At 45.2% G+C, this 17,806-nt stretch overlaps 2 protein-coding genes across 2 annotated transcripts in view; one reads left to right on the top strand and one right to left on the bottom strand.

Annotated features, from left to right (window-relative positions):
- Window positions 1-17,806, bottom strand: part of LOC138761331 (diablo IAP-binding mitochondrial protein-like) — an 86,116-nt gene that overhangs the window by 27,791 nt on the left and 40,519 nt on the right. The gene's annotated exons all lie outside the window — the stretch shown is intronic.
- On the top strand, window positions 1,034-17,427 carry LOC138761330 (N-acetyllactosaminide beta-1,3-N-acetylglucosaminyltransferase 4-like). Its single transcript, XM_069933258.1, has 2 exons — window positions 1,034-1,224; window positions 15,770-17,427. Exon 2 carries the CDS (start codon window positions 15,787-15,789, stop codon window positions 16,870-16,872), a length of 1,086 nt encoding a protein of 361 aa, XP_069789359.1. The 5' UTR covers window positions 1,034-1,224; window positions 15,770-15,786; the 3' UTR covers window positions 16,873-17,427.

Below are 17,806 nucleotides of genomic sequence, written 5' to 3'. Positions count from 1 at the left end.
GCTTTTATTAGCAAAAGACAGGAGCTCTTCACAGGTGGCCGACCAGTCCGGAATGATCCGACCTGGCTAGGGACACAACCCTTTAAGGCCCAGACAAAAGGCGTGGCTTAGCTCTCAGCCAATCGCTGTAAGCACAGTCTAGATACAGTAACTATATACATTATATACATTGGTGATAGATCTGTACTATCACAGTCACCAAAGACTCTCGTAATTTTCTGCAGGTGTTCCGTGGAGGGCATTCTGTCTGGTTGCATCACTGCCTGGTATGGAGGCGCCAACTCTCAGGACAAGAATAAACTCCAGAGGGTTGTTAATTCAGCCTGTGACAACATAGGCCCCAAACTTCACTCCATAGAGGATATCTGCATGAGGCGGAGTTTTAAAAGCGCAGCCTCGATCCTCAAGGACCCCCACCACTCAGGCCACACCCTCTTCACTCTGCTACCATCGGGACAAAGGTACAGGAGCCTAAAGAGGTGCTCTCAGCGGTACAAGGACAGCTTCTTCCCCGCTGCCATCAGATTCCTGAATAATCAATGAACCAAAGACACTGCCTTACTTTTTGTGCACAACTATTTAAATTTTTTTATATAATGTTGTAAGATGGTTCTAATAAGAATTTTGCATTGTGACGCTGCCACAAAACACCGAATTTCATGACTTGTTCATGACAATAAATCTTGATTCTGATTCTGTAGATCTGACAGTTTCTCTGTTTTCAATTTCATGGCTCTGCAAAGAGAGTCCTGTTTGTTAGCTTAAGGCCTTGTTCATCTGCACTCCTGAAAACCTTTTGCTGCTTTTACTTTGGAAGAAGTGCATGGCTTCCACACTCATTCACTATTAGTTTGTAGAGATATGTATTAGCAAAAGGAACATGTACTGAAATGTTGCAAATAAGGAATTTAGGAGTTATAGATATTGCAGATTTGTAGATTATTAACCAAATGTTCCACTTCCTGATGTTTGTTCTTTGCCATTGATTCACCAGTACACTTTCCGTGTATGTGTCTCTATCCCTGATCTCCATAGTTACACAGTATCAGGGTCCCTGAGGAATGGTGGCTTAGTCTATGTCTCTGCATCTTACTGACGTTAGTTTCTTTCATGCGTGGAAGAAAGCAGCACTGAAAACTACCACATTTCCTACCTCAAGGGTTTTGATTTAAAATTACCGGCTTGCAGCAAGGATTGTGAAAACCAACCTGAGTCTTTAACCAGGTAAGACCAAATCACACTCTTGATATTATTTGATTCATTTCTGGTATTTAAGAATTAGCACCCAGGTGCCAATATCAGCGTTTTCTTTCTAAGATGATGAGATGAAATGGTCTTTGTTTTGTCTTGACTTGGTATTGAATCAGTTAAAATGTTAAGACTCTACTGACTTAAGCATAATGTTGTAATTATTCTGACCATTCACCAGAGTTTCAGTAGTTAAAGTATTACTTTGTACCCTTTTAAGGTAAGAGACCTGTGGTGATCTTTAAAAATTGTTAATGCTTATCACTTGTATTGAACAAAAATGTTTACTCCAGATCTGCACTTGCATCAGACTAGAATTCATATAAATGCTGAGAGCTAGTTTTAGTAGCCTTCGAACATAAATGTATGAGGACGTAGTTGCCTGATGTTGTGTTATCGTGATACACGGAGTGGAGGCAAGAGTCTGTCGCTCTGAGGAGAAATTTAATTCCTTGATTAAATTATGATTTTCTCCCCTGAGAAGCCAAGTTTAATCAAAAATAAAATATCCACTGCAAGATCTTACAAGACTGCAAAGTGCAAAATGAGTCTGGTTTACTAGGTCAAAAAATACCTCTGTGAACTACCAGATACCTTTCTGTCTGAGATGCGCAAGATTACTAAATTTATTCTTCTGTAAGACCACTATCTCCATGTCAGGCAAGAGGATCTTTCACCACGTCCGAGGAGAGATATCACAGGATGCAAAGGAACTGATTCTCAGTCCTAAATCTGAGGATAACCTTCTTGCATCTGAACCAAAAACTGATTCAAACAACACTCATCTGAGAGAGAAAAAAAACTGAGTGCAGGAATAAGAGAGGTTCCATCTGCTGTTAGTGAAATGCTTTACATTTCAAAGAGCAGCAGAGGTCTACCTGTTAGTTCAATCAACATTATTAAATAAAAACTTGTCATTATCACACACAGGAACTTGCCGCATATCTTAGAGTGCAACAGATGTTTTACTTCAACTTTAAAAAAAAAATTTTAGTTTTGATTTTCACCAACTCCTATAAATTCAAACGCACACTACAGGCTCTTCCAACACCAGTATAAGATGCAGTCTGTTCTTATCCCCCTTCCCATCCATCCCCCCCCACCCCGCCCTGATACAACATAAATAAAGACATATAAATTATACAGATATGAAAAACACAAATACCAGTGGGGTCAATGACCCCCTACAGAAACCTAGGAAAAAGCAGAGGAGAGAGGAAAGGAAACATCCGAAGTAACTGAATAACCAAAGATAAGGAATAAAAAGAAAAAGATGACTAACAGAGCATGTCGTTTGCACCACGTCCCACTTCATTAATCCCAAGCACTTCCCTGTTGGGATGGATTGTTTCAGTATCCTTATTCCGAACCAATATATTTTAGATAAGGTTGCCACACCCTAGCGAATGCGTCATATTTAATCCTTAAATCGTACGTGATTTTTCTCCAGGGGTTTACAACTCTGTATTTTCATATTCCACTGTGTAATATTTAGTTTGGAGTTGGACTTTCACTTGACCACTATACACTCCCTGGCTACCGACAAGGTGACCTTCATGAACTGAATTTGGTATCTGGACAGTCTAAGGCTCACGTCCATAATGTTCCCCAGAAGGTACAATTCCGAATCCTGTGGAAAATCCATCTTTCTAATTTTTTTCAGAATGTCCCCCAGGTCCTCCCAGAAGGATCCCATCCTTGTACACAGCCAGTGTTGAAAGGTTCCAATCTCCACACCACATCTGAAATGCATTTCTGAGATTTCTGGTTTAGATCTATGTAATTTTTGTGTGTGAGGTACAGTTGATGCAGGAAATTGCACCAACTTGTACCTGGCCTTGCTTTAAAAAGAACTGACTGGGGTTTCTGAGACCTGAGAGACTGCAATGAAACACAAAAACTGCAATCGTTGGAATCTTGAGCAGACAAAGATTTGCTGGAGCAACTCAGCAGATCATTGAGCTTCCGCTCTATTCTTTTCTCCCTCTGCTGCTGCTTGACCCCACTGAGTCCGTCCAGCAGAGTGCATCTAGCTTAGGATTTCTGAGATTTGTAGATGTTATAATAAAGCAGCTCACACAGACAGGAAACTGTCAAGGTCAAGTGCATTGACATCTGACTGTACATATACAACCGGATGATAACATCTTTGAAAATGGATAAATCACAAATTGATACCAGGCTCTTAACAGAAGCAAGGGAGAAAATTGCAGAGGCTTTAATTATTAAATCAGCCCTGGCTGCAGGAGTGGAGCTGGAGAACTGGGGGACAGACAATGTTGGGTCCTTGTTTAAAAATGGAGGAAAAAATTAAATGAATAATAGTTTGTTTTGACATTGAGGACAAATTATTGAAATAAATACAGAGGAACAAGATAAACTTCTTTCAGAAAGGCACAGGTTAATCAAAGAGAGCCAGCAAGGATTTATGAAGGAAAGGTCATGTCTTACTAATGTAAGCCCACTTCTTGAGCTGGCTTCATAGAACAAAGAAGAGCAGGCCAAAGGAACAGGCCCTTTGGCCGAGAATGTCTTCTGCTGCACATGCTCTTTGTCCCTCCAGTCCCTGCCTGATCATGTGACTGTCGAAGGGTTGCCATTGCAGTTGCTTCCACCACCTCCCCTTGCATTGCCTTCCAGGCTCCTGCCACTCTCTATGTAAAAATAATTACCCTGTAAATCTCCTTTCAACTTTCCCATTATCACCTTAAAGCTCTCTTATATTTGATTTAATTTAGAGATACAGCATGGTAACAGGCCCTCCCAGCCCACAAGCTCGCCTTGCTCAAATGCACCCATGTGATTCATTAACCTATTGTGAGGACTGCTGTGCAATGAATTCAGACACAAAGTCCACAGGCTGTACAATGGGCTTTAATCAGCTTAAACTTGTACACACCAGGTCTCAGGGACACTCCTGGCCCCACCTGCCTGACTGCTCCCAAAGGGGGCTGGCTCGAGTCTTTATATGAGCTGGTGATTGACAGTGAGTAGGTGGGGCCAGCCTCCCAGGTTGCCTACCTGCAGGTACAGTGGTTTCCCTCTGCAGTAGGCTGGTAGGAGTGCGGCCAGTGTAGAGGCCATATCACCCCACCTATTTACCCCGTCGATCTTTGAATATTGCCATGCTAAAGGAGAGAGGATGAAGGAAGCACATTTTATATTTCTGACCTGAATTTTAGCAATGCTTTTTCACAGTATCCCACATGACCATTAGTCAAAGGGTGCATGGATGTCAAAGGGAGATTGGATAAACATTGTTACAGTAGCAGAATGCAGAGGCTAATGGTCACTGAGTGTTATTGTGTTCAGAAATCTGTTAGCAGTGGTGTGGGTCCCTTGCTTTTTATTGTGCCTGTTAATGATTTAAACTTAAATATAAGGGTTTGATAAGTAAAGTTGCAGATCGTGCAAAATTGGTTATGCCTTTTGATGGTGAGGTAGAATCCCTGACCCTTTCATCAAGGTAAAATCAAAAAGCAGACAGGTCTCTGAACAGAAAGGCTGGGGGTGGGGGGGTGGGGTACGGTAGGAAGGGGAAAAACACATGCCAGTATGAAGAGGCCATAGGCATGGATAGGATGGGAGGAGAGAAAGGTTGAGAATTGATTGGGGTGGCTCTGTAGACCTGGAGGAAAGGAGACAGAAGGATAAGGAGAGGGGAGAGGCCTAATGGGAACCTGAGGTCGATGTTCTGTTAGGCCCCTCCCATCTCATCTCTCTCTTTCCCTATCCCTCTCTCCTTTTCTCCAGCTCCCCACCTCCATCCCTCTCCATTCAGAGACCCATCCCCTCAGCCTATCACTTCTCAGCTTTTCTCACCTGCCCCCTCACCCATATCCACCTATGACCTCTTGCCTGTTGGCCTGTGCTCGCCCCCTGCCCCACCATTTGCCTGTCTGTTTTTTTTGTTGCTCATACCTTGATGAAGGGCTCACGATTGAAACATTGGTTATACATTGTTGCACCGTCCATCACTCAGGAGTCTATTGTGGAGAAACCAATAGGCTTTAATTCACTAGAGAACATAGCACATCCCTACTGTTCGGCTGTCTTGCACTGAGTGGCAGGGGACTGTGGAACAGCCACCTTTATACTGGAGCCTGTGGTGGGGGGGGAGGGGGGGGGGTCACAGGTACAACCAGCCAATAGTTATGCCTGACCAGACAATTATACCCAACCATGGTTTACCATATTCACCCCTTGTTTTTAAAAAGAGTCCCACAGGATGAAGTGGAACTCACAAAGTTATACATTTACAATTTATAAGTCTTAAGTTCAGCCTATCAGGCGGCTGGTCGATCGCGGGGTCCATCGTAGAACCAGTTGCATCCGTGGTGCGGCAGTGGAGTCCTGGATGGTCTCGGGTGCCTGTTTGTATCCATCAGCATTGTGCTGGTGGTTGGGCGCCGTGCCTGGTGTATCCTCCCTCGGGGTTGAGGCAGGATACCAGAGGTTGGGTGCATCATGTGAGGAGGGTGTGTGGTGATTAGCAGCAGTCTCCAGGGCTCCTGAGGGAGTCAAGTCCCTATAGTCCCCAGTGTCTATTCGGGTATACCACATAGGATATTGGAGGTTGACATGGAGGAGGTGGACCCTTTTGACCAACAGGTCAGTCTTATGGTTCCTCACATGCCTCTGGAGCAGGATGGGCCTTGGGGACATCAGCCATGCCGGTAGTTTGGTGCCTGTTGCAGATTTCCTGGGGAAGGAAAACATACGTTCATGTGATGTAGCGTTAGTGGCGATGCACAGCAGGGATCTGATAGAGTGGAGAGTCTCTGAGAACCTCCTGTCAGTGGGAGACTATGAGGCCCTTTGACCGCAAGGCCAGGAGGACTGCCTTCCAAACTGTAGCGTTCTCCCTCTTCACTTGCCCGTTACCCCGGGGCTTATAATTGGTGGTCCTGCTCATGACAATGCCCCTGGCCAATAGGTACTGGCGCAGCTCGTCACTCATAAAGGAAGGTCTCCAGTCACTGTGGATATAACTGGGGATGTCAAATATAGTGAAGAGGCTGCGCAGGGCCTTGGTGACTGTGACAACAGTCATGTCCGAGCAGGGGATGGCAAATGGAAAGCGGAAGTATTCGTCGGTGAAGTTAAGCAAGTACATGTTATGGTTGGTGGAGGGCAGGGGTCCTTTAAAGTCGACACTGAGTCATTCAAAGGGGCGAGTGGCTTTTTAAAAAAAATATTTTATTTATATTTTCACACAAGCTTGTACAATCATATGCCGCGACCTGCCATCGATGGCAGTTCACAATCACATATACATTTACATGTATTCCTTTTCTTTATGACTATATATACAAGCTCATGTCTTTACCAACCCCCCTCCTCCCACCTATAAACCAAGATGGTTCACTCATACTACAATGACAATAACAAACATTAACAATAAAAAATAAATATAAATAAATAAAAAACAAATAATAAGAGAAAGAGAAAGAAAAACAAAAGGGCAGGGACTGTTGCAGCTCAATGGATGGTTTCCAGGCCGGTACTCATTCTTGACCAGGACCAACATGGGGGAGAGGGAAAGGCAGCAGGGAACAAGGAAAGCAACTACTTCCATGCACCTATGTAGCACATGTATGGCTGCCATAGCTTACAAAAAGTAATCTGCTTCTCAGATTGCAGGTTATTTTCTCCAGGGAAACACAACTTTGCATTTCTTTGTTCCATCACTCGATGCTAAGACCATGTCCCCTGGGATAGGGGTTGTTGAGTTTGCCTGGCCAGTACAGGTGCAGATGGAGAGCTCAATTCTCCATCTCAGGATTTTATCATTCTTGATTTTACCCCGCAGCTTTGTGTTAAACATGAAGGCGACAGCCCGTTGGTCCGTCAGCAGGGTAAATCTTTTCCAGGCCTCAATGATCGCCTGTGCCTCCTTCTCGAATGAGGAGTGCCATGTCTCAGGTCTGTGAAGGGTGCGGGGAAAAAATGCTACTGGCCTGCCTGCATGGATGAGAGTGGTGGCCAGGGCGAAGTCGGAGGGATCGCTCTCCACCTGGAATGGGATGAATTCGTCCACGGTGTGCATCATGGTTTTTGTGATGCCTCCTTTGATTTGGTCGAATGCCGCCTGGGCTTCTGCCAATAAGGGGAAGCTGGTGGACCTTGCTAAGGGGTAGGCCTTATCAGCATAATTGATCACCCACTGGGCATAGTAAGAAAAGAACCTCAGGCACCGTATCAGCACCTTGAGGTTGTGTGGTATCGGGAGCTCCATAAGGGGACGCATGCGGTCGGGGTCAGGGGCAATGACACCATGCGCCACGACAGATCCAAGGAGGGCCAGATGAGTGGTACTAAACACCCACAATTCTCCTTGTTATAAGTCAGATTCAGGAACTTGGCTGTGCTGAGAAATTTCGCCAGGTTTGCGTCATGGACCCCATGGCCGCAGATGGTGACATTGTCAAGGTAGGGGAACGTCACTGTCAGTTTATGCCTGTATACCATCCAATCTATCTCCCTTTGGAACACTGAGACCTTGTTGGTGACTCCAAAGGGGACCCGGAGGAAGTGATAAAGTCTGCTATCCGTTTTGAAGGTGGTATATTTGCAGTCCCCCGGGCGAAGGTGGAGTTGGTGGTATGCTGACTTCAGGTCAATCGTGGAGTACACTTTGTACTAGGCAATTTTATTGACCATGTCAGCAATCTGGAGAGGGGTTAAGCATCCATCTGGGTGAAATGGTTGACCGTCTAGCTGTAATCTATCACCATACAGGGTTTGCTCCGTCTCTGACCACCATGACTTGGGCTATGGACTCGAACTGGGAGCACTGATCCCCTCCACCAGGAGTCGCTGAACCTTGGACTTTATACATGCCCATTCCTCAGGTTCTCGAATAGTGATGGAGGGGATATGCAGAGGGTGGAGAGGCTGCAGGCAGGGGCCGGCTGTCGGGGGGAGGGGGTTGTGAGTTGGGGGTTGTACACTGTTATGGGTGGTTGTGGTCGTCCGAACGCCATCATCACGCTCCTAAACTGGCTCTGGAAGTCAAGGCCCAGGAGTATTGGCACACAGATCTGTGGCATCACAAGCAAATTAAAGTTATCATAACATTCACCCCTCCCCTGCCCCACCATTAACGACCTACACAGTACCCCCAGATCTCAGCAGATTGGTCCTTTGTGACCATAGAGTTGTGATAGTACAGATCTATCACCAATGTATATCGTGTATATAGTTACAGTATCTAGATTGTGCTTACAGCGATTGGCTGAGAGCTTAGCCACGCCTACTGTCTGGGCCTTAAAGGGTTGTGTCCCTAGCCAGGTCGGATCATTCCGGACTGGTCGGCCACCTGTGAAGAGCTCCTGTCTTTCATTAATAAAAGCCTTGGTTTGGATCAACAAGTCTTTGATTCTTTCGATGAGCTCTACAATTTTATTAGCAAAAAGAAAAAGAATTTTTTTTGAAAGGGATGGAGCGTTTGACTCGGCCAGAAAAACTTGATATCGACCCACAGTCAGCTGCAGCCTTCAAAGCCTTTAAGTTCTGGCTGATGAACTTTGAAAACTTCCTGAGATTCATTCGGGTGGAGGAGGATAACCAGCGTCTAACAGCATTGCTGTCTATGGTGTCCTTGAGAGTCTACGAGAACATCCAGGATGAGACCACTTACACCGGAGCCATAAAGGTACTGAAAGAACTGTATGATCAACCGGTGAACAGAGTTCATGCCCGGCTCGTGCTTGCGTCGAGGAAGCAACAGCCCGGCGAGTCCAGCAGGGCATATTTACAAGTAGTAAAGGCGTTGGGCAAGGACTGTAACTGTGTTGACAAAACTGCTGCCGAGATCACAAATGATCTCATCCGGGATGTCTATGTGGCCGGGCTCCGATCAAACGAAGTGAGGCTGCACTTGCTCGAGCAAGGGCCGCAATAGAAGGACCAACAGCACCCCAACGACCCGGGCCACCCTGCCAACAACACGACTGGGGAATTAAGCGAAGGAGCGGTCGCACCCGATGAGCCCGCTGGCGACACCACTCCAGCGACCCCAATTCCGGCACCACGGCGGTCACGCCAGATGGTCAGACCCCCTGACCGCTACAGTATTTAACCTACCCCTTCCTTTCATTCTCTCCCTCGTTTTTTTGTTTTTTTTTCCAGGGTCAGTTCTCCAAGAAGGGGTGAATGTGATAGTACAAATCTATCACCAATGTATATAGTATATATAGTTACAGTATCTAGACTGTGCTTACAGCGATTGGCTGAGAGCTTAGCCACGCCTACTGTCTGGGCCTTAAAGGGTTGTGTCCCTAGCCAGGTCGGATAATTCCGGACTGGTCGGCCACCTGTGAAGAGCTCCTGACATTTGCTAATAAAAGCCCTGGTTTGGATCAACAAGTCTTTGATTCTTTCGATGAGCTCTACAAGAGTCGGTGCCGCTCATGGATCTGACAGAGAGAGAGAGAGAGAGGGAGAGAGAGAGAGAGAGAGAGAGAGAGAGAGAGAGAGAGAGAGAGAGAGAGAGAGAGAGTGTGTGGCAGTGTCCAGATGAATAAAGTTCTCTGTGCTCCCACTGACAAACAGGCAGTTAATTTTTTTCCCATTTATCTTGATCTCCATCATCGAGTGGGCGATCGGATGAGGGTTGCATGGTTCAGGGTCACAGAAGCCAGAATCGGGTCATTGTCGTCACTGTCAGATGGGAGACCCGACTGGTAAGATGGTGGTCTCCATGTTGACCACATTGTCGCATCGGAAGAAGAAGAAGGAAGTGATGTCATCCAGGTGGTGGAAAGTGGAGATGATGTCACCCAGGAAGGTGGAAGAGACACTGGGTCATGCACAGGGTTGAGCCGTTCGAGGCCGGCTGTGACGTCAGCACCATGCTGCTCGGTTAGGAGGATTTGGAGGAATTGCAGACACGTTGGTAATGCCCTTTCTTTCCACACCCCGAGCAGGTCGCCTTTTTAGCCGGACAGAGTTGTCTGGGGTGCTTCAGCTAGCCGCAGTAGTGGCACCTCGGGTGTCCGATTGACAGTGGCAGCAGTGGGGTCATGGCTCGCTATCGTGGAGATCGTCTGTGATGCTAGTTCCCAACAAGGCAGTGCCCACAGTCTGCATGTGGAGGCCCTGTTCAGTGGGAGTTCCAGAATTATGATGGTATGAGACGGGAGTTGAGTAAGATTGATTGGGTGTTGTTTATGGGGGAGTTGACTGTGGATAGACAATGGAAAGCATTCACAGATCTAATGGAGAAATTGCAAAAATCGTTTATACCGGTTTGGCATAAAAATAAACCAAAAAAGGTGACTCAACCGTGGATAACAAGGTAAATTAGAGACAGCATTGGGTCCAAAGAGAGAGCATATCAATTGGCCAAAAAAAGTACCGCAACCGAAGACTGGGAGCAGTTCAAGATGCAGCAAAGGAGGACAAAGGGATTAATCAAGAGAGCAAAAATAAATTACGAAAGTAAGCTTGCGGCAAATATAAAAACCGACTGCAAAAGCTTTTATAAATATGTCAAGAGGAAAAGATTGGTGAAATCCAGAGTAGGTCCTTTGCAGTCGGAATCAGGGGAATATATAATGGGGAATAAGGAAATGGCAGACCAATTAAATTCTTACTTTAGTTCTGTTTTTACAAGAGAGGATACAAATAACCTCCCAAGGATGTTGGGAAACATAGAGACTAATGCAAGGGAGGAACTGAAAGAAATCAGTATCTCTAAGGACATGGTCTTGGGGAAATTGATGGGATTGAAGGCAGATAAATCCCAAGGCCTGATAATCTACATCCTAGGGTACTCAAGGAAGTGGCCATTCAGATAGCAGATGCTTTAAGAATTATTTTCCAGAACTCGATAGACTCAGGATCAGTACCCATGGATTGGAGGGTAGCTAATGTTACCCCACTATTTAAAAAGGGGGGGTAGAGAAAAAGCGGGGAATTATCGGCCGGTGAGCCTTACATCAGTAGTGGGCAAAATGATGGAATCCATTATTAAGGATGTAATAGCGGAGCATATGACTAGCAGAGAAGGGATCGGACGGAGTCAACATGGATTTACAAAAGGTAAATCGTGCTTGACAAATCTATTGGAATTCTTTGAGATGGTGACAGGTAAAATAGATGGGGGAGAGCCAGTGGATGTGGTGTATCTGGACTTCCAAAAGGCCTTCGATAAGGTCCCCCATAAACGACTGGCTTCCAAAATCAAGGCTCATGGGATTGGGGGCAAAGTATTGATGTGGATTGAGAACTGGCTGGCAGGTAGAAGACAGAGAGTTGGGATAAATGGCTCATTTTCTGAGTGGCAGGCGGTGACCAGTGGGGTACCACAGGGATCTGTTCTGGGACCCCAGCTGTTCACAATTTACATTAATGATCTGGATGAGGGGATTGGATGTAATATCTCCAAATTTGCAGATGACACTAAGCTAGGAGGGGTTGTGTGCACGGAAGAAGGGGTCAGGAAGCTCCAGTATGATTTGGATAGATTGAGGGACTGGACAGATACATGGCAAATGCACTACAATGTGGATAAATATGAGGTTATCCACTTTGGTAATACAAACTGGAGGGCAGATTACTATTTGAATGGCAATAGATTAAGAGATGGGGAAGTGCAGAGAGACCTAGGGGTACTTGTACATCAGTCTCTGAAGGCGAGCATGCAGGTACACCAGGCGGTTAAAAAGGCAAATGGTATGTTGGCCTTCATATCAAGAGGGTTTGAGTATAGGAACAAGGATACCTTACTGCAGCTGTACAGGGCCTTGGTGAGACCACACCTGGAGTATTGTGTGCAGTTTTGGTCACCTTATCTAAGGAAGGATGTTCTTGCAATGGAGAAAGTGCAGAGGCGATTCACCAGGCTGATACCTGGAATGGCAGGAATGACTTATGAGGAAAGATTGCGCAAATTGGGATTGTACTCGCTGGAGTTTAGAAGATTGAGAGGGGATCTCATAGAGACATAAAATTCTGGCAGGACTGGACGGAGTGGATGCAGATGGGATGTTTCCAATGATGGGAAAATCCAGAACCCGGGGCCATGGTTTGAGGATAATAGGCAAACCATTTAGGATTGAGATGAGGAGGAATTTCTTTACCCAGAGAGTGGTGAATCTGTGGAATTCATTGCCACAGAGGGCAGTGGAGGCAGGTTCATTAAATATATTTAAGAGGGAATTAGATCTATTTCTTCAGTATAAGGGTATTAAAGGTCACAGAGAGAAGGCGGGGACGGGGTACTGAACTTTAAAATCAGCCATGATCTCGTTGAATGGCGGAGCAGGCTCAAAGGGTCGAATGACCTACTCCTGCTCCTATCTTCTATGTTTCTATGTTTACCAGCGATCTTGTCAGCATTGCATTGGGCTGAGTCAAAGGTCTCTTCAGGGGCAGCATGTCCTCCTCGAGCTGCCTCGATGCATGCCTCACTCCAGCCACGCAGGCATCTCAGACCAGCTCCTCCACACACTGGGCTACGGGCATGGAAGCTATAGCAGTGCCCCAGCAGTCTCTCCCCAGGTCATACAGTGCTTGGAGGAACTCATCCATGGACTCATAGAGTTACTGTCTCCTCGAGGCCAGTCGATACTGCGAGTACACTTCGTTCACCCGGGATTGGTAGAGATTACGGAGTTCAGTCATGGCCTCCGGGTAGGTCATGCAGTTCCTGATTGCCAGGTACACTTGGTGGCCAACTCTAGCTTGCAGGTCCTTGAGTTTCTTTTTATCTGAGTCCACCAGTCTCGCTGCAACTTTGAGGAAGTTTTTGAAACAGGCAATCCACTGCTTATACCATTTGGCAGCTCCAGGCATCTGTGGATCGATTTCGAGGCTGTCAGGTCTCAGCAGCTTGTCCATCCCGTGTGGAAAATGTTAATGTGAATTAAATTGATGCGTACTATCAATGACTCCAAAGGCTGAGTGAGGAATGATAGACTTTAATACACTAGATTTCAGCTGGCCCAACTCCATGTGCTCAAATGAATGGAAGTGGGTAGGGAGGTCAACCTTTATGGCCAGGTCACAGGGGGAGGGGTTAGAGGGGGGGGTCAAGTCATCAGTGGGTGGGCCAGCACTTACTCACAGAGCAGCAGCAGTATATACATATCACTACAGGCAGGTTGGGTGCTTTAATAAAATGAAACAACCTGGTGACTCCAGGGTGACAGAGATCATTACGGAGGTTTTGCAATCGGTCGATCTGGGTGTTGGCACAAGTCCCACAGGACAGGGCATCTGGTGGCTTGTTAAGTGTCCCCGGCTGGTAAAGGATGTCATAGTTATAGGCAGATAATTCTATTCTCCACCGCAGTATTTTATCATTTTTGATTTTGCCCCGCTGCTGATTGCTGAACGTGAGCGCGACAGCGCATTGATCAGTCAGCAGAGTGAGTCTCAGAGTGAGCCAGGTAAAGCGCCAGTAGCACACTGCCTCAACAATGGCTTGGGCCTCTTTTTAGACCAAGGAGTGTTGAATCTTGGGGCCCTGCAGGGTGCATGAAAAAAATGTGGCTGCCAGGTCAAGGCCATCGTCTCTCTCTCTCCCTATCCCTCTCTCCTTTTCTTCAGTTCCCTCCTCCTTCCCTCTCCATTCAGAGACCCATCCCCTCTGCCTATCACTTCTCAGCTTTTCTCACCTGCCCCCTCACCCACATCCACCTATGACTTCTTGCCTGTTGGCCTGTGCTCCTCCCCCACCCCACCATTTTAGGGTTTTAGCCCCTGTCTGGGTTTCTTTTATTCATATCTTGTCAAAGGGCTCAGGATTGAAACATTGGTTATACATTACTGCACCATCCATCACTCAGGAGACTATTGTGGAGAAACCAAAAGGCTATAATTCACTCGAGAACATAGAATATCCCTACTGTTCAGCTGTCCTGCACTGAGTGGCAGAGGGCTGTGGAGAGGGGCCACAGGTGCAACCAGCCAATAGGTGTGTCTGACCAGACAATGATAAATAACAATGTTTTACCACATGCATCTTTGCCATAAAGGAAGCTGCATGGCCTGCTGTTTCTCTAGCTCTTGAGTGCATTAAAAGGCATATCGCTGTGGATCAGCACTCTCAAGTTGCTGTCATTTTGTTGCTTCAGAACAGGTTTGAATCGATTAGCACTGCAAAGCTTCATTCTTATTTTCAATGACATAATGGCGAAAAGAAATACATTTGAAGTGCAATTATTGATCTAATCCAGGAAGTGCAGGAACATCATTGTTCTCTCACACTGACCAAATAATCTGCTTTGCTGAAGTTGATGTTGGTTCAGCTCTGGAAAGAATCCCCCAACTTGTCTTTGACAAATGCACCTGAGAGAGCAGACTGGGGTTCAGTCTGAGAGGCCTCCTGCTTTGGCTTGGTGCCTATCCTGTCCAAGTAGTGTTACACCATGGGCTTTCCTCATGAGCTCACTGGGGCATGTAAATCGAGATGCCACTTAGCTGCTAAAAGTTGCCCCTAGAGTACAGATGAGTGATGGGATCTAGCAGGAGCTGATAGGATTGTGGGGAGAATCAAATATGATTAGTGCAAATAGGTGGTATGTGGGTGGAAAGAAAAAGTTTGAAAACCACCATTTTAATTGTACCTAGTTGACTCATTATGTGGATTGTTTCATAACTCCAAAGGAAATGGGCCAATGACAATTTTTCTCAAGCAAACTCTTTCAGTAACAATTGGGTCTAGAGCAGTAATTCTCAACCTTCCCTTCCCACTCACAGACCACCTTAAGCAATCCCTCACTAATCACAGAGCACCGATGGTGTAGGGATGACTTAAAGTGGTCTGTGAGTGGAAAGAAAAAGGTTGAGAACCACTGAGATACAGCAAGCTTTCATGAAGCTGGCGCCACTGTTGAGAAGTGCATGCATTCAAAAGTAAACCTAGTAGTGGCTGGATACAGCAACTTAGCTAAACAAGCAGAACATAGCTGCTGACAGAAGAAGACGGAGGAGTTGATTAGACTAACTCAGGCATCAGTTTTGTTTGCTGATACTATAGTTGTATGTGAGTGGAAATAAAAAGGTTGAGAACCACTGGTTTAAACATTAGATGGCTTGCCATTGAAATGACATTTCCATTTAAAAGCAAGTTCATTCTTTAAAAATTACAATGAAAATAAAACCCTTCAGAATCTCTGTTTCAACCTCTGGTTCTTGAGGTCAGGCAATCTGCAAAGTATGCTGGGAAATGCAGGGTGAATGCTCACTCTGTTACCCAATGACCTTATTTTCCATAGCTTAAAGGAATAATATACATCCATTTGTCAAAGCACTTAGCCACTATTGCAACACAGATGTAATATTGCGACAGCAAGGGTTAAATAAAATGACAAGAAAGCGGGAAGTCTTTATGTACATTGGGGCACATACATTAATATAGCAGAATATTTTGGAGGATGTGGTGAAGATTGTTTGTGAAGTTAAACTATTTAAATTCAGTTTCCTCATCTGTATTGTATAAAACATCCAGAGAGCGAGAGAGAGAGAGAGAGAGAGAAAACATCCTAATTCACTTTGTGTTGTTTTGCAGAATCAAGTTCTTTCAGAATGCTTTTAAAGAAAACTCGGAAAACGCTATATTTCGCTTTGACCGCATCAGTTGTTATGCTGGTTTTCAAGTGGCAAAGCAAAACATCATCAATCAACAAGGATAATGAAAGAACACATCCTACCATGGTTGCTGAAGTTAGTAATGAAGTGACTGAGGCAAGCCCGTGCTTACCGAATAAATCATTCACCGAACAGTCAGCCAAACTACCTGAGATGTACCAGAACTTCTTGGAATATAAGCACTGCAGGACTTTCCGAACTTTGCTGAAACCAAAGGGATGTACTGAAGAATTGTTTCTACTCTTGGCTATTAAATCTACAGCTTCCAACATAGACAGGCGGATCACAATACGTAACACCTGGGGAAAAGCAGGAGTTATCAATGGAGTTGAAATCAAACTAGTATTTCTTTTGGGAGATACCAAGGATTTCCGAGGCCAGCCACTGGAACGCTTGTTAGCATACGAAACCAGGCAGTTTGGTGACATCCTTCAGTGGGAGTTCCAGGACAGTTTTTTCAACTTGACATTGAAGGAGATTCACTTACACAGATGGTTTGTTGCAGACTGTCACTCAGCAAAATTTGTTTTAAAGGGAGATGATGATGTCTTTGTTAACACCATGAATGTGTTAGAATATCTGAAAGATTTTGATCCGAATCAGGACCTTTTGGCTGGGCACGTCATATACAATGCTAAACCAAAAAGAAATAAGAACATTAAGTATTTTATCCCTGAAATCATGTATAAACATCTAAAATATCCCACCTATGCTGGAGGTGGTGGTTACATAATGTCCAGGAAAACTGTGCTACGTCTCTATAAGGCAGCAGACAATATAGAGCTTTTCCCAATAGATGATGTGTTTGTTGGAATGTGCTTGATACAATTGGGGATAACTCCAATCTCCCATATGGGCTTCAAGACGCTCAGTGTACCCCAAGCATTTGCATTCCATCCATGTTTATATAAAGACATTATAGTGGTCCACAAACTGAGCCCAGCAGAGATGTGGATTATGTGGAGTTTAGTGACTGACACAAAGTACCATTGCGCAAAGAAAGAAGAGCACCAGGGAATTTGAACGAGAACATTTGCAGAAGCAGTGGTGATATGGCAGAGAGCTGAGAAAATTAACCATATGTTTTAATCGCCTCACAGTTCGGCGGGCAGCAACCTCCTTTGAAGAAGACCGCAGAGCCCACCTCACTGACAAAAGGCAAAGGAGGAAAAACCCAACACCCAACCCCAACCCACCATTTTTCCCCTGCAGCCGCCGCAACCGTGTCTGCCTGTCCCGCATCGGACTTGTCAGCCACAAACGAGCCTGCAGCTGACGTGGACTTTTACCCCCTCCATAAATCTTCGTCCACGAAGCCAAGCCAAAGAAAAGAATTTGCCTCCTATAGCACTGACTGTAATGTACAGGGCAAAAATGACTGAGATATTTGGAATGGTATGAAGATGAGCTCAATTCCCTTGTTCTGTTTATTTTGTGACAGCTGAATTACTGCAACTAAAATGATAGGTACTTTCCCAGTGAACTATTTCGAAGAAAAAATGCATTGAAACCTTCAGGAAGATCTTCAATGCAAGTAGCACAGGAACAAAGAGTTCAATTACAGTTTCTGCAATCAAATGCATTGCCTTTTCTTTTAAAAATAATTGCATATGCTTTTTCACTGCCCAGGTGAAGAAACTATTAAAGCACCAGTAGTTACTATAATCCTGCTATTTTTCTAATCACTTCTGAGTCTTGCTGACAAGGCCAGAATTTGTTCACCATTTCAAGTACCCTTAGGATGATGTGCTCCTGGGGAAGTTTCAAGACTCAGACCCCGGAGTGGCAATGGAATAAATGTTTATTTCAGTCAAGGCAAGGTATGACGGCCAGACATATTGGTAGTTGCTGGTTTGTCAGTCCTTCCAGGTAATATAAATCGCAGCTTTGTGAGGTGCTGTTGAATTAACTTGGCATGTAACATGTAAATACTTCACCCATGATGGTGGTTGATGAA

This window comes from Narcine bancroftii, chromosome 4, assembly GCF_036971445.1.
Source record: "Narcine bancroftii isolate sNarBan1 chromosome 4, sNarBan1.hap1, whole genome shotgun sequence".
NCBI lineage: Eukaryota > Metazoa > Chordata > Chondrichthyes > Torpediniformes > Narcinidae > Narcine > Narcine bancroftii.
Note: the sequence above shows the minus strand (reverse complement) of the source record. Positions and strands in the feature narration are given on the sequence as shown.

Coding starts and splice junctions, on each gene's coding strand:
- LOC138761330 (XM_069933258.1), top strand. CDS start 15,787: ATGCTTTTAAAGAAAACTCGGAAAACGCTATATTTCGCTTTGACCGCA.